Source organism: Mustelus asterias, chromosome 4, assembly GCF_964213995.1.
Source record: "Mustelus asterias chromosome 4, sMusAst1.hap1.1, whole genome shotgun sequence".
NCBI classification, from domain to species: domain Eukaryota; kingdom Metazoa; phylum Chordata; class Chondrichthyes; order Carcharhiniformes; family Triakidae; genus Mustelus; species Mustelus asterias.
In genome coordinates this window covers 24,605,681-24,622,857 of record NC_135804.1, presented here as the reverse complement: position 1 = coordinate 24,622,857, position 17,177 = coordinate 24,605,681, and the positions used below count along the sequence as shown (strand labels likewise).

The following is a 17,177-nucleotide window of genomic DNA, read 5'->3' as shown; positions in this document are numbered from 1 at the left end:
AACTCTCACTAACCAGTGCAAACTCATTAACAAAGTTTATAATACTATGAATTTGAGCTAGTGTATTCCACTAGTTGACAGTTTGTAGCACAAAAAGGCATTATCTAATGTAACATAAAAAAACATATTTGGTAAACATATGTCATGCTTTTTCCACTAAATGCATCCATTGCTTTTTTTTAACATTTCATATTTTCATGATTTTAACTAAATTAACAAACATTTACATAGATTAATGCCTTTAAGCATCACTTAAATTACAGTTAGAAATTGGGTGCTTTCTTTTCTGTGAACATCCGAATACTGGTTACAACAGTTGCTTTGCTAACCAGATTGAACGTGCTTGTTGTGGTAAAAGCAAATTAATTTCATTACAAAACTTCAACTTTTTAATAACTGTAGTGTTAAAAGCGGCTCTCCAGCAGCATATGATCGAAGCTTTCGATGGAAGTATCATCAGTTCCGATTCCTGTGCCATGTAAGTATAATGCTACTGAAAGATAAAGAATTATAATCTATTTTAGTTTTTTTGTGACAAAATGTAATTCATAAATTGTTCGTACAAAATTAATTACTGCAAATAAACTCAATAAAAATTAATGATTGTAGTGGTACAATTTTAACTTGCAGTTTTTCTAGAAGCAGCAAATACTATGCCGACAAGATTATTCAGCTCATAATATGACTTTGTTTTTATAAAAATACTTAGAACTTCACATGGTATTTTAGTATCATCCAAAGTGATTTGTTTTATTGACAATTTTGTTCTGGTTATTAGAAAAAACAGAAACTGAACCTTTCTATAAAAAACAAAAGGTGCTGGTAAAACGCAGGTTTGGTAGCATCTGTGGAGAGAAAGAAACAGAGTTAACATTTCAAGTTCAATGCCTCTGTTCAATTCTGAAGAAGAGTCATATTGGACTCAATGTTAACTCTGTTTCTCTCTTTGCAGATGCTGAGAGTTTTTCCAGCACTTTTTGTTTTTATTTTGGATCTCAAGCATCCACAGCATTTTGCTTTTATTTAACTGAGTCTTCGACTTATGGTTCTTATTTTTGTTTGAGAATGATGTTTACTTTTTGGATAATTCAAAGCAGCTTTGTTGGAATAAACTGACCAAGAACCAGTTTCCAACTGTGCTAAAATGGATTTGAGAAGCAGCCTTTGGAACTGAAACTGCAATCGTATTAGTGGCTCTTATATAACACACCTGTTAGATGTACATAACATTTGAGGTATAGACAAAATATCAGGAAAAGGCTTTATTTTCTAATGCATTTAAAAATTATTTTCTTTCTCTTTGTGACTGGGATGGAAAATCTATAATGGATTAAAGGAGAAATTTCTCAGTTAAAACTGGAATTCCAACACTGAACTTGTATTTTGCTTTGTTTAATTGTTTTAAAGCAGAGTTCTTCATATGAAGAAATTATTTTAAAGCTCCCTTAATAATGCTTTTCAGTACACTGCAGAAATATGGGGAAGAATGAATCTTGTAAGACCTTGCCTTTTTAGCCTGAAGATTTAATTTTGTTCGAGGAGTTCTGTATATGTAGCTAGAAATTTGTATTTTTTTCTGATAATAGTGTTCTCATTTTCGGTGAATGTTGATTGTTATTTCAGTCCAATGCATTACCAAGTCACGTTAAGATCAGTGTCTCCAGACAGACGTTATTTGAGGATTCCTTTCAACAGGTAACAAACGTTTTGAAGACTTAAATGATAAAGATAAAGAATTTCCCTGCAGACAAATTTACAGCTGGGATTGAAAATAACATTACATAGCCATTTTTTAAATTGTACATTTGAAGATGCGGAGATGTATAGAAGAGTCTTAACCAGCCTGCTCCCACCACTCTTGTCCCTGCACCTGATAAGCGACCACCCTGATGAGACTGGCTTACTATGAAGGTTTTGGACTGCTGACTTATATCAGGAGTCACCAAGTGACAGTTGTTGAGGAATTTCTCTCGAAAATATCATGTTGAGCTCCCCTACAGCAAGTTAGAATTGAGCATATTCCTGAAAGATCTTATCATGATGTCTAATCATATGACAATTCCGTGCAGTGCTATTGTTATTGCATTTTTGCTATCAAGTAAGGCCACATACCCTGAGTACTTTCCTCTAACTGTTTCCTGAGAGGAAATCCTTGCATTCTGTTTCTCCGTATCTCGAACTTTCCTAAGTTGCTTATCATTTATATCAGAAATATCAATCCACTTGTAGCCGGCTGCTATAGGCTGCCTATTTCTATTGTCACTAACCATTATGCAAGATCTAATTTTTAGCTAACAACCCAGGGTTTATATATTTCATTGCGCACAGCGTTATTTTTAAATTCTTTCATGCCATTAGTCACATTGATGCAGATATTATTTTTCCCCTCAACTTACTGCCTACAGTTGTCTTTTATGAGTCAAATTTCCTTTGTCTTTGCTCTAGCTGGTCTGTACCGATACAACATTTTTCTTTGATTCTCCAGTTGCTTCTGTCTGTCCTCCCCAATGTCTGTTTTTGATTTTTATTCTGCATCTCTTAACTTTACAATTATTCTCACTTTCTTATCTCAACAATGTGTTTGACAGAATAAGGATATTGAACAAGGCAAAGAATGAGACAATACTCTCTCAGCTGAGAGCGTTATTGGTCTCTTTATTTCCTTTGTCTATTCTCTTCTGCCATGTGCTTTGCTTAGGTTAGAAAGTATGTTGATTAGCAGCAAAACTTAGGCTGACCTCTTACCAGGATGATAGCTCATCATTATAATGACTTGAAGCACTTTTTAAATGGTTAATTAATTGGTTATTGATCACACGCAGGAGCTGAATTAACTGAATTCAATTGGCACTGTCACTTAAATATTCTGGGCTGTTTATTATTAGCTCCTAATATTCAGTTCACTAAAATTGAACATCAGAGCTCCCCACATGTAGTTCTTTATATAACATAATTAGCACTCGTTGTCTTTGTATGTGTGTGTCTGTGTATCAAACTATGCACTGTCACATTTTTGGGGAAAATTAAATTCTTCAATTTAGATTCAATCAGAAATGGGAATAATATTGCCACTCTCTTCAATTTTTATTTTTTGTAAATGTAAACTAACAGAAAAGGGTCTTGAATTTTATTTCCTAATTGATATATGTTATAAAAATATTTTGCATCATTTAACATACAGATAATGAACATGAAGCCATATGACTTGCGCCGTCGGCTCTATATAATTATGCGTGGAGAGGAGGGTTTGGATTATGGAGGCATAGCAAGGTGAGTAAAACTGAAAAAGTATCATTATTGGGTTGGTGGCTGTTGCTTTCTGCTCCGCTGAGTCACAAGATTATGGTTTCAAGCCCAACTACAGCCTTGAGCACATAATAACATTGCAGCATTCGCAAAGGGTTTATTTTTCACTTGCATCAATATTCCCAGGTCCTGTTTGTCTGATCAGATGGGCATAAGAGATCAGAAAACATTGTTTGAAGAATAACTATGTGTAGTGTCTGGCCAATGTTGTTTGCTGAACCAACATCGAAAAAGTTGTCTGGTCATCCATTTATTTGCTTCTTGTGAGATGTTTTCTGCAATTTGGTTGCTATGTTTGCCAATACAAGAAGAATCCAAAGGCTGTGAAATGCTTTGGAATGCCCTGAAGACATGTAAGGTGCAATATAAATGCAAGTTCTTACTTTAGCAAGTACATTATGGCTAAGACTAATAGCGAATGCTCAATTGCTTATTTAATGTCTATTTCCAGATTAACAAATATGATAATTATATTGTGATGTGAAGACAAAATCTTTTAAACTGACAAATCTGTTTGATAAATTCTGATATAAGAAAAACATTTTTATAATGCCTGTTACTATGTCCAGATGTTTCAAAGCACTGCACGTATAGAGAATTATTTTAGAGTCGCTGTCACTGTTATTTTGTAGGCAACATGTCAGCAACTGGTTCATTAGGACAAATCTTTCAAAATTATGTAAACTTTTAGAAACAAATTTATTTCATTGTCTAAGTAATAGTTGGATCAAATCACTGGTTTATTTGATTCCCATGGAGACCAATAATCTTAAAAGAATCAAACTTATCAAACATCCACAACAGAAGAAACAGATGGGCAAGATTTCACTTTTTACAACTTTAACAATCAAACCAAAATCAACATAAATTAAACATGAACTAACAGGCTAATCCTGTTCAATATAAACTAATGTTGGCACTGTGGTTAACTCTGCTGCCTCACAGCACCAGGGACCCGGGTTCGATTCCCAGCTTGGGTCACTGTCTGTGCGGAGTCTGCATGTTCTCCCTATGTCTGCGTGGGTTTCCTTCAGGTGCTCCGGTTTCCTCCCACAGTTCGAAAGACCTGGTTAGGTGCATTGGCCATGCTAAATTCTTCCTCAGTGTACTTGAACAGGCGCCAAGTATGGCGACTAGGGGATTTTCACAGTAACTTCATTGCAGTGTTAATATAAGCCTACTTGTGACTAATAAATAAACTTTAAGAAATTACACTTTAAATAACCGATGCAACGAAAAAGATCTCATAAGTCCCTAATACATGGCACTGCGTGCCGCCACAAAGTCCTTCACAACTCTGTCTTCCTCAGGTCGAGTTAAACTTCTTTTCTAAATGCAGGGGTTGGTCACTTCCAACAACAGCTTTACTCCATCCCAGTTCCATGAATACAATCGTCACCAAAATGGCTTAGTTCTGCAGAACCTCCTCAGCCTGATTCCCAACAGTCTTCAGTCGTTTCAGCTCTCTCACAGACAGTTCCTTACAGCCTGCCTGTCTTGATCTCCTGCTGAAATCTGATCTCTGAGAGCTTTGTGTTTTTTTTTCCAATCCAACTTCTTTCACCTGGCAAGCTGACTCCCCAGAAGTCTGATGCAATAGCCAGGAATCCAATGCTGTAAACTTGAAGCCTTGGTTTCTCCTTCAGTTAGGGACTGTCTCAGAAAGACAGGCTTTCAAACCAAAGTTAGTGCAGACCACAGCTTGCACACATTTTTCCCTTGGTCTTGCAAACAGTAGATTTCATCACAATATTTGCATGCAATGTTTTTTCTATGCATAGAGAGTTCTGCAGATTTCAGAAAAATCAATGTACAGTTTTGTAGATTTCTATTAATTCTTCAATTGCATGTGCAACTATAGAGCAGCATGAGATACGCATTGAAATAGTTGGAAAATGGTAGCTATTTGACGTAATAACTGATGAAAGTTAGCTCCAAGCACCATACAAGAATATTTGGTAAATGCTGATGTCTGATAATGCAATAAAGAAAACTGTTTTCAATATATAACCACACACACCTAACTGATAACAGAAAATGTTATCAAATTTTAGTGTCAATATTTGGTCTAAGAGATGATATGCATTAGCTTTGAATGCAAAATATATTAATTATATGCAGCACGTTTAGTATTAGATGTAAAAATGCATGCTGAACTTGAGCAGTCGGTTTGGGTGCATTAAACCTTTTTAAAATCTTCATGAGAAGTTGTAGTTGATAATTAAAATTTTGGTTTACTCATTGTGGTTATTATTCTGAAATACATGCGTTTAAAATTTCCTAAAATGACATGGCCACTAAAAATTCATTTTTGTTGATTTCATTACTGTGTATGCCTTCTATAACAGTGCAGCTTTTCATGTCAACTGCTAGATAAGTTTCTGTTGTTTCATGTTACCCTTTGTATGAGAATGTTGATTTGCAATATTACTATTCTTTTTTTGGTGGATGAAGTGTTTGTACTTAGAGTCTCCATCGTCACTTCCTGCAGCCCTTTTCACTCTGTGACCTACCAGTGGTTTTACCCTATGGTAGGTTACGTCATGCTGTTCTACCACAGGGTAGAACCACGGACAGGCTGCTGAGAATCTTCCTGCATCAGTGGAAACCATTTGTCTCTGTGCTGAGCTTCTTCTGTAAATTTTTGTGCTAGATATATTAGCTGAAACTATGTCCTGTTGATAGCTACATAATGATTATAAGTATAACTTGATTCCAGAGAAATATTTTTTTATCTGGAGACTAGGTGGACTCAACAATGCAGTATACCATGTTTCTGTCAAATTTAAACTTAAAGATGATCTTTGTTGCAATCAAAGTAGCTTTTAGCTTTGATGTTGTTTGGAAAAACAAACAAGTAATTATGATTTTGCTTGTGGTTTTATACTTTAACCTAATTATGTACCTATCACAGATGTTAAGGTGTCCTGTTCCCATTCCTCTGTTAGTGTTCTGTATTGACATTCCTATTGGACATCCAAGAACAGTCTCGGTTGTGAAATCTCTGATCTTCCTTCCCTTCCTTTAAAATAGGGATACTGTTCCCCTGTGATGCAGCTGAGTTAGAAAATTTGATCATGTGTGAGGGAACTCTGCAGACAAGTGAGACAGTAAATAGGTACACCAATGAAGTCAGTCACCAATATTAAACCTGAGTTAATTTCAATAAAATTCAACACAATAAAAACACATGACTTGGTGAGTTGTGGAGTCTGAGTTCTAGGTCATGTCCCACACAGACTAATGGGATAAAGGTCTGTTTTGTCTGCTGGTTACAAATGTCCCATGTGAATTGAATTTGGGCACTGAGTGCCTAACACAAAAATTATCCTAATTTGATCATTGGAGAAAGCACAGGGGTATGCAAACTGGGAAATATCACATTTGTTCAGTATTTAGTGCTTTTCGTGCTAAGAGCTTCAGTGTATTCTTGAAGCAGAGTGAATATGTACCTAATTGGAAAGTATTTGATGTTTCAGCTTTTGTTTATTCATTCTTGAGATGTGAGCATCGCTGGCAATGGCAGCATTTATTGCCCATTGGAGTGTGTCTTGGGTCAGATTTGTAGATGGTGGTGTTCCTATGCATCTATTGTCCTTGTTCTTCTCATTGTTAGATGTCACAGGTTTGGAATGCGAAGGAGACTTGGAGACTTGCTGCAGTGCATCTTGTAGATATATTGAAAGTGGTGAATGGAGTGCCAAGCAAGCAGACTGCTTTGTCCTGGATGGTGTTGAGCTTCTTGAGTGTTGCTAAGATGAGAGATCACACAACACCAAGTTGTAGTCCAACAGGTTTATTTGAAATCACAAGCTTTTAGAGTGCTGTTCCTTCGTCAGGTGAAGGTAATACTTCATCTGACGAAGGAGCATCACTCCGAAAACTTATGACTTTGAATAAACCTGTTGGATTATAACCTGGTGTTATGTGACTTCTCATCTTGTCCACCCCAGTCGAACACAGAGACCTCCACATCATGGCCACCACTGAGTGCTGTTGGACCTGCACTCATCTAAGCAAATGAAGATCAATTCTGACTTGAGCCTTGTAGAGAGGCTATGGGAGTCAGAAGATGACCACTCACTGCAGAATTCCCAGCCTCTGACCTGCTGTTGTAGTATTTGTTCAGTTAACTTTCCCGGTCAGTGGTGAATCTATCCCCTCTGCCCCAGGATGTTGGTGGTTGGGTTTTAGCCTTTTTATTGCCATTGAATGGCAAGAGAAGATGGTTAGCATTTATTTCTTGTTGGAGATTGTCATCACCTGCTACTTGTGTGCTGCAAATGTTACTTGCCACTTATCAATCCAAGACACTTATTGTCGGGGTCTTGCTGCATGCAAACACAGATGACTTCAATATCTGAGGAGTCATGAATCCCCCACTCCGGACGATATCCAGGCTTGGGCTGTTAAGTGACAAATGGCAGAAGGAAATTGGATGGGCCCTTTGAGGGATATAAACTTGCAGGGCTGCAGAGATATAGCAGGGGAATAGGAGTGAATGGATTGCTCTACATTGAACCAACATGGCCTCGATAGACCAAATAGTTGCTTGTTGAATGCTAATGATTCTGTGACTCTCTGAAAACTGATGATAGAATTGTCAGTATAATGCATATGATAATTTCTGAGTAAAGCAATAGAGGTGGCAAAATGAAGCTTTATTTGACCCACTGCTGGGAAATGCCTGTTTCTCTTCATTGTTCATCAGAAGTTGGAGAGGAGCTTGTGATTTCTTGGCTGCAGAAGGACCAGTGGAATGGTGAAACATCTGCTTCTTTTAAATGCATAATGTTTGAACAACGAATACAAGTTGTGTTTTGATTATTCAGAGAATTTAAGTTGATAAACTTTCAAACATTTATAATTTGAGTTTACTATTGTTCCATAGAGAGTGGTTTTTCCTGCTTTCCCATGAAGTTCTCAACCCAATGTACTGCTTGTTTGAATATGCTGGAAAGAACAACTACTGTCTGCAGATAAACCCCGCATCATCAATTAATCCGGATCACTTGACCTATTTCCGTTTTATTGGAAGGTTCATAGCGATGGTAAGTTTAGTGATGGAAGTAACTGAAATATAGAATGTTATCTGCATGCATTCTAAATACCTCAGTCGTTTCCAAAGTGACATGTTCCATGTTGTATTAAAATGGTGTTTGGGAATTCAATTTGAGATTTGTAACTTGTAAATTTTGGTATTTGCATAACCGAAGTTCCACTTCTGCCAATTTGAATGCAAGACTGCCAGGGATACTTGGAAAAAAGAATGTGTGTTTCTATAATGCTTTCACAATCTAAGCAAGCACCAAAGCATTTCAGAAGCAGTGTAGTACTTTGGAAGAACTGTTGTAACATAAAGAAAAGAGGGAAATTTCTGCAGAGCATAGTCAAATAATTTATTTTTTAGTTGATAAATAAATATAGGCCAGGATAATGGGAAGACTACTTCTGATGGTGCCATGGATCTTTTAGGTCCGCAGAGGGGATCAACATGGCCTCAGTTTAACATTTCATTCAAAAGATAGCACCACGGACAGTAGTACATCACTACCTCAGTACTGCAGTGCCTCACCGATTGTGTGCTCAGGAATGGACTTGAACCCGCAACCTTCTTACTGAGAAGTGAGAGTGATACCACTGAGCTTTGGCGCACACTTAAATGTGGACCTCCAACATGTGCGTTGTGAAAATTAGTGTACATTATCCACAAGGAATTAGTCAGTTCTCTTTCTGCTTCTCCTCCCTCTTCTTTCCTCCTCGAGAAAATATTGAGGCCTCAATTTTATTATTAGAACAAAGAACAAAGAAAATTACAGCACAAGGACAGGCCCTTCGGCCCGCCAAGCTGCACCAACCATGCTGCCCGACTTAACTAAAACCCCCTACCCTTCCAGGGACCCTATCCCTCTATTCCCATCCTATTCATGTATTTGTCAAGATGCCCCTTAAAAGTCACTACCGTATCCGCTTCCACGACCTCCCCCGGCAACGAGTTCCAGGCACCCACCACCCTCTGTGTAAAAAATCTGCCTCGTACATCTCCTTTAAACCTTGTCCCTCGCACCTTAAACCTGTGCCCCCTAGTAATTGACTCTTCCACCCAAGGAAAAAGCTTCTGACTATCCACTCTGTCCATGCCTCTCATAATCTTGTAGACTTCTATCAGGTCGCTCCTCAATCTCTGTCATTCCAGTGAGAACAAACCAAGTTTCTCCAAGCTCTCCTCATAGCTAATGCCCTTCATACCAGGCAACATCCTGGTAAATCTTTTCTGCACCCTCTCCAAAGCCTCCACATCCTTCTGGTAGTCTGGCGACCAGAATTGAACACTATATTCCAGGTGCGGCCTAACTAAGGTTCTATAAAGCTGCAGCATGATTTGCCAATTTTTAAACTCAATGCCCCGGCCTGTATGCATCCTGTATGCCTTCTTGACTACCTTCTCCACCTGCATTGCCACTTTCACTGACCTGTGTACCTGTATCCCTTTGCCTATCAATATTCTTAAGGGTTCTGCCATTTACTGTATTCTCATCATTGCTTTCAAATCCCTCCATGACCACCTCCCTCTCTATCTCTGTAACTCCTCCTGCCCTGTAAACCATTGAGATCTCTGTGCCTTCCAATTCTGGCATCTTCTGAGCACACGATTTTAATCGACTGTCACTGATGGCCATGCCTTTAGCTTCCTGTGCTGTGGAATTTCCTCCTTAAACTTCTCTCCCTCTCTATCTCCTGCTTCCTTTGTGATGCTCCTTAAAACCTACTTCTTTGACCAAACACCTGTTCTAATATTTCCTTAAATGGCTTTGTGCTAAATTTTGTTTGATAACACACAGGAATGTGTTTTAAAGTGTTTTATTATGTTCAAAGATCGATATAAGTGCAAGTCATTTTAGTTGTAGGAATATAGCAACAAGAGTGAACCATGCAGCACCTTGAGCTTGTTCCGCTATTCTGTTAGATCATGGCAGATTTGTACCTTAATTCCATCTTCCAGCCTTGGTACCATAGCTCTCAATACCCTCGCCTGATAAAAATATACCAATTTCAATTTTATAATTTTGAATTGACTTTGCCTCAGCAGCTTTTTGGGCAAGAGTGTTCTAGATTTCCGGTATTCTTTATCTGAAGTAATGATTTCTGAGTCTACCCACCCTCTGTAAAACTAAGTTCTGATTTGAAGTTTACATCCTATTGTTTGGGACTCTCCTACAAAAGGAAATAGTTTGTCTCACCTGTCAACTCTTTTCACCATCTTAAATACTTCAATTGGAGCATCCCTAGTTCTTCTATATTCAAGGGAATACAAGCCTGGTCTCTGCATTCTGCCCTCATAATTTAACTTTTTTGGCCCAATTATTATTCTGGTGGGTATGTGCTGCCCCCACCCAAGACTAATATATCCTTCCTGAGGTGTGGTGTTCAGAACTCAGTGCAGTACTTTAGATGAGGTTTACCCAGAGTACTGCACAGCTGTATGTAACTTCTAATCCTTGATATTCTTTTTATGAAAGCTAACATTATCTTAGGCTTTTCAATTATTATTTGTATTTGTCTACTAGGTTTTAGTGGTTCTGTACTTGGTCTCCTAAATCTGTGCCCATTCACAATTTCTTATTTCTTGTCAACTTGAAAATATATTAATCTATCTTTCTTGGGTCCAAAGTGGATGACGCCATACATACCTGCATTGAAGTCCATCAAATGTAATTTTGCCCACTCACTTAATTTAGCAATGTCCATTTTCAACTTTTCCATTTACCTACATTATTTACTGTGCTGCAAGACTTAATGTTATCAACAACTTTATCGACGTGCCTCATTTCCTTCATTCAAACCATTTATAAACAGAATGAAAAGCTGAGGTCCAAATACTTATCTCTAGGAGACACCACTAATCACAGATTTCCAATTTGACTATTTACCCATTATCCCTACTTGTCTTTAAGTTGTTAATCAATTCCCTATGCAAGCCAATAGGTTGCATCCAATTTCATATACTCATTTTTATTAACAGTCTCTTTTGTGGAACTTTGTTGAATGCCTTCTGGAAGTCCATATAAATAACATTCATTGACACTTTTTTATTTCCTATATTTGTTATCTCTTCAATAAATTTAACTAGATCCATTAGAAATTATATCCTGTGACTGATCCATCAACTAACCAGAGATCTTATATATGATATTAAGTACTTGTCTGACACATGAGAGGATCTCAAAGGTACTATTGGAAGATGTGGGTGCACTTATTCCAATTATTCCTTGTGAAAACCTGGAGGTCCTGGTGGGTGCCACTTCCAACCTTCTCAGAATTTCTTTGTGAGCTGTAATATGAAACCTTATTTTGACTTGGCTGTTTGTTTTGTTTGCTTCTAGGCTCTTTACCATGGTAAATTTATTGATACAGGATTCACCTTGCCGTTTTATAAGCGGATGCTTGATAAAAAGCCTACAATGAAGGACTTGGAATCAATTGACCCAGAATTCTACAATTCTTTAGTGTGGATCAAGTAAGAATTGCTATATATTTGAACTTAAGGCCAGTTACATATTGTGTTTGGTTGTAAAATTGCTCAAGTATGTATTTCAATGTTAATATACGGTTAACCCTCTTAGCTTACTGGGATTGATCATTTTAATTTTGTATTTCAGCGAGCCTCTTCATTGATATAGGACATTATGTTTGGAAGTAGTGTGATAGGGTGGAGTGATGCATAAATTTGTAATTGTTTCTTGAAATTAATGCTAAATTGAGGACCGGATGATACAGATGATTGTGCTAAGCTAAATTTAGTATGTTATTTTAATGTATTTAATTTTTCTCTTTGCCAGGGAGAACAATGTGGAAGAGTGTGGCTTGGAGCTGTATTTTGCACAGGATATGGAAATATTGGGGAAAGTTACAACCCATGAGCTAAAAAAAGATGGGGAAAATATTATGGTCATTGAAGAGAATAAGGAAGAGTACATGAGGTTAACAATTCTAAATTTTTTTAATACAAATTTAATTTAGAAATCTGTAGTTATGTTTTATAGTCCACAGTAAGAAAATTACTGTTTAATGTTGTTTTTTATAAATATATTCTATCAAACTGCTTCTTCTGTTACACTTAGGGACATGGAAGTTTTATTCTACATTCTACATTGATGATGTGTCTATCTTGTCTCTCACAGTCCTCTGTTAAGCTTTAGGTGTCAAACTCAATTTTCTGTCTTATACTTAAAGAAAATATTTGGGAGAAAGCTCTGAGGAACACCAAATACAGGAGCAAGAGACCTTCAACTTTGTTACAGCACGGTGGCACAGTAGTTAGCACTGCTGCCTCACAGCATCAGGGACCCGGGTTCAATTCTGGCTTCGGGTGACTGTCTGGAGTTTGCACGTTTTCCCCGTGTCTGCGTGGGTTTCCTTTGGGTGCTCTGGTTTCCCCCCATTGTCCAAAGATGTACCAGTTAAATTGATTGGCCATGCTAAATTGCTCCTTAGCATCAGGGGGATTAGCAGGGTAAATACATAGGGTTGCGGGGATAAGGCCTGGGTGGGGGATTGCTGTTGGTGCAAGCTCGATGGACTGAATGGCTTCTTTCTACACTAGGGATTCTATGATACAGACATTTGAATTAATTCAGTATTTACTTGACACTTTGTAACCTTAGAAACCTTACAACTGTACCTTACCCAGTATAATAAATCCTGATCTCGTAAAACTTAACATTTGATCTACAGTGAGCAATGATGTTGACTAGTTGTATATCAAATGTAGTGCATGCATCTTTCATAAAACACTTCCGTGTAATGCACTGACTTGTTACATTTCAGTATTTAACTTTGCAGTTAACTGTTTTGATTGGCATAAATTTATTGCCAGTTAAAGGAGTGAGTAAGAATTCGGAACCTTAGGCATGAGCACCAAAGAAAATCTATCCATTTAAGAACATACAAAATAAGCCAAACAAATTGTTGGAAAAAAGTTGAAGCCTTTAGCTGCTATATTTTGTCTCATGAAAGCACTTGTAAAAATTAACATTTTGAACATACCAAAAGCATGTCACCTTTTCAAAATTTAAAATATCACTTTTAGAACTTTATAACCCTTTGTAAAATGTGATGCACATTTTATTTAGATCAATCTCTCACCCTACTAGTTTTGAATTTAAAATGGTTAAATCTAGTTCTTACTCTCTGTTACCTGACAGTTAAACACTTATTTTCTGATCAAGTGAATGCCATTTAATGTTGTAAAGTTGTTTGCCACTGTCATTTAAAGTTGGCAGAATGTGGCCAGTTGCTTTATGGATCATTTTGCTTTTATGGCAGTACTCCAGAAGACATTACTAACTTGTCTCACCCTACTATTTCTCTAGGCCAATTAGAATTGATATTGGCAGTAGCAATAGCGGCTTTGACAATACCAAACCATACAACCACTCACGGATGGTCATAAATTAAATTCACAATGGAAATATAGTCAGAAATTTGAGCTGATGTTGAGGCTGTATAGGTGAGGCTGGATTCCGGTGTTCAGTTGTCATCTCCATATTGCAGGAAAGATGAAAAATTATTGGAGGGAGTCTGGAGGTGAGTTTCTTGAACTTAGCAAGCTGAGTTATGAAGAAAGATTATCCAAGCTAGTAACGGAATAATTTTTAAATGGTGAGAGTCTGGGAAATGTTAGGTTTCTGAGAAACTTGGCTTTCCTTGTACACAGATCACTAAGTTAACCTGGAGTTACAGCAAGGAATTAGGAAAATACATAATATGTTGGTCTTTATGACAAAGGAATCCGGCATAAGAATAAAGAAGTCTTACTACCATTGTATAGGACCTTGGTGAAACCACAGCTGGTGTACTGTGTACTTGCCTTGGAGGGAGTACAGTGAGGGCTTACTAGGCTGATTCCTGGAATACGAGGATTGACTTAAATGAAGAGATTGAGTAGACTTAGCCTATATTCCCTAGAATTTAGAAAAATAAGATGCAATCTCATTGAAATATATAAAATTCTTAAGGAGCTTGACAAAGTGGATGCTTGCAGGATGTTCCCCTGGATGAGGAGATTAGAACTAGGGGATCACAGTCTCTGAATTGTTGAGATGAGGAGAAATTTCTTCACTCAAAGGGTTGCGAACCTTTGAAGAGCTTGGATGCTCAGTTGATGGATATATTCAAGTTAGAGATTAATGTAGTTTTAAATGCTAAGGGAATCATGGGATTTGAAGCAGTGTAGCTGAGGTACAAGATCAGCCATGATCTTATTGAATGGCACAGCAGGCTCCAGGGACGAAATGGATGACTCCTGTTCTTATTTCTTATATTCATTACTCTAGAGAGAAGAGGGGTATAACAGGGGACTTCTGATAGAGAATTTGGATCCAGAAAGACCCTTTTATTGGTCACAGCATTTGAGAATTAGAAATCAGTAGTTTAGGGCTAAAGTTAAGAGGTTTAGAAATACTAGCATAAAGTTTCAATTAGAAGATGATAGAATTGTGGAACAGAGGATGAGGTGATGGATCAAAACATTGTGTTATTCAAAAGTGTGAATTCCTGTTATGAAAGCAGCATTAGCTGTTAATTCTGGAATTATAATGAAGCGCTCGACAGATTTGGAAGGGAGGCTTCTCTTGATCAAACTTGACAATATGCCATGGCTGGAATTCTCCGGCTGCAAGCGAGGATGGAGAATTTGACACTCAGCCAGATCTCCGTTCACTGAAGTGGGACCAGAGAACAGCCAGAGAATTCCGGCTTGCGTTATCATTAAAAAAATACTTTTAACAACGCACTGTACAATGCTCACTCTTCACACAATTCCGCATGTTCCTTTTGTAAATACTTAAAATCTATTCTCCTAATAGGGCAAGCCTGTGTCTGGTTCTGGCTCTCAATTTCCACTCAAAGCATACAGCTCTTCCTCTTTAGTTATTCCCATACCTCCTACATTCGTCCTTGAATGAATTTCTTGGCCACTTCTAAACTTCTCATCTTTTTGGCTGGAACGCCAAATTTTCCATTCTCGCTTGCAGTGGGGCGGCCATGGACGAGATCGGAACCCCCCGAGCGCCCCCCCCCCGCGCCCCTCCAGCCATGGACGAGATCGGAACCCCCCGAGCGCCCCCCCCCCCCTCCGGCCATGGACAAGATCGGAACCCCCCCCCATCTCAAAAACTAATAGATAGATTTCAATTAAATTTGGTACACAGAGGGAATGACCCAAGTAATAACTGCAGATCTTAAAAAATACATGTTCATCAATCACTATCAATTATTTACAATAATTTGCTTTCAATTGATTCTTTTTAACCTTAGGTTGCTGACAGACTGGAGGTTCACTCGTGGAGTTGAAGAACAAACCAAAGCTTTCTTAGATGGATTCAATGAGGTGGTACCCTTAGAATGGCTGCGCTATTTCGATGAAAAAGAACTAGAGGTAAAAAGCCTTTATTGCAGACTGCCTTACATAATATGGTGTAAGATGCATGAAATGCAGAATAGTACGAAAAACAAATTGATTCCATCCCTTGGTTAAATTTATGAGATTAAAAACACTTTTAAATCACTCTGTGGTGAACATGTTTTTAAGAAACAACTCAAAACCAGTACACTGATGAACCACTTTTTCCTGTGACCTATTTGGCATTGTTTTAAAACAAAGCTTAAATTTCAGTTTATTTTATTTCCATAAATTATTATAATTGAAGATGCAAACATTATATGATATTTTGATTTCTCTCTGAGCAGGCAATGGTTTCCATATCAATAGGAACTCTTGTATTGTGCAGAACACTAGCTCTTAGAGTGATGGCTCCAGTTGGTTGTTACCTGTTGGTTAGACTAGTCAGGGTCATGGTCAGTTGTGTCTTTGAACAGGTAAAAGAGACAATATTTTCTTTGTCTCATTAAAAGACATGGAAGGAAAGAGTGATGTGTTTTAGCCAAGTACTGTGGAAAAAACTGCAGACAGAAATTCTGACCTGAAGAAGGTTGATGAATGTGAGTGAAATCATCCACAAGAATAAACTAAAGTTGGTTGATGAACAGAGAAGATTATTGCTATGATGAGGAACAATGGTAATGAAGAGGATCCGCTGTATTTATGGAAAACGCCACCATTAAGCACAAAAGAAAAATGGAACAATTTGAAGGGCAGCTCTCATATTTGTGAGACATCATATAATGGCAAAATATATGGATGTGGAAGGTGCCAGACTTACCAGAAATGTTCAAGGTAATGATGGATGAGTCATCTAAGTGTTTAAGCAGAGTTCCAGAAATGGATAACATGTGAATAAGATCATGAGTAGAATAACTATTTCGAAAACCACATTGACACACAGGAACAACAAGTCAGTAGTCTTCAGTATCAGTCTGATGGAGGGAAATTATGCAGTTCCTATCAGTTTATTGCATATTGGAATAGAGGGAATGCTAATTAAACATATACTCTGAAACATCATGGGCAACTATTGTCTACTGGAACCTATTTGACCCTCGTAGAATGTCGGAAGCAGTTTAAGGAGTTCCCCAGGGCCTTCTAGCTCCACCAACAATTATAATTACCAGTAATTGGAGAGGGTGGTAGGTAGGGTTTCACTGGCTTACAGATTGGCTGTGCATTGATGAGGCCTGATGGTCTTTTCTCACCATTCTTTCGTTCATCTGGATTAGGCTGGAATTTTCAAGATGATGAATAACTTGAAAATTAATATCAGCCTCCACAACTTTAGAAAAAATAACGTAGGGTGATTAGTTTGAAGGGTAAAGAAAGATTAGATTTATTGAAGTTTAACCTTAAATCTTAGGTTTCAATTTCTCAGTAGAGTTCACTGCCTCCTGACCTTTCACTTGAGGACTACATTCAT

The 17,177-nt window shown here is 37.6% G+C and overlaps 1 protein-coding gene across 4 annotated transcripts in view; it reads left to right on the top strand.

Annotated features, from left to right (window-relative positions):
- wwp2 (WW domain containing E3 ubiquitin protein ligase 2) overlaps positions 1-17,177 on the top strand; it is a 207,083-nt gene that overhangs the window by 172,694 nt on the left and 17,212 nt on the right. For all 4 annotated transcript variants that reach the window (XM_078210656.1, XM_078210653.1, XM_078210654.1 and 1 more), the window contains 7 exons: positions 403-478; positions 1,624-1,695; positions 3,182-3,270; positions 8,198-8,357; positions 11,691-11,824; positions 12,147-12,287; positions 15,625-15,745. In XM_078210656.1, coding sequence (XP_078066782.1) covers positions 403-478; positions 1,624-1,695; positions 3,182-3,270; positions 8,198-8,357; positions 11,691-11,824; positions 12,147-12,287; positions 15,625-15,745 — 793 coding nt within the window. The remainder of the gene's footprint in view (positions 1-402; positions 479-1,623; positions 1,696-3,181; positions 3,271-8,197; positions 8,358-11,690; positions 11,825-12,146; positions 12,288-15,624; positions 15,746-17,177) is intronic.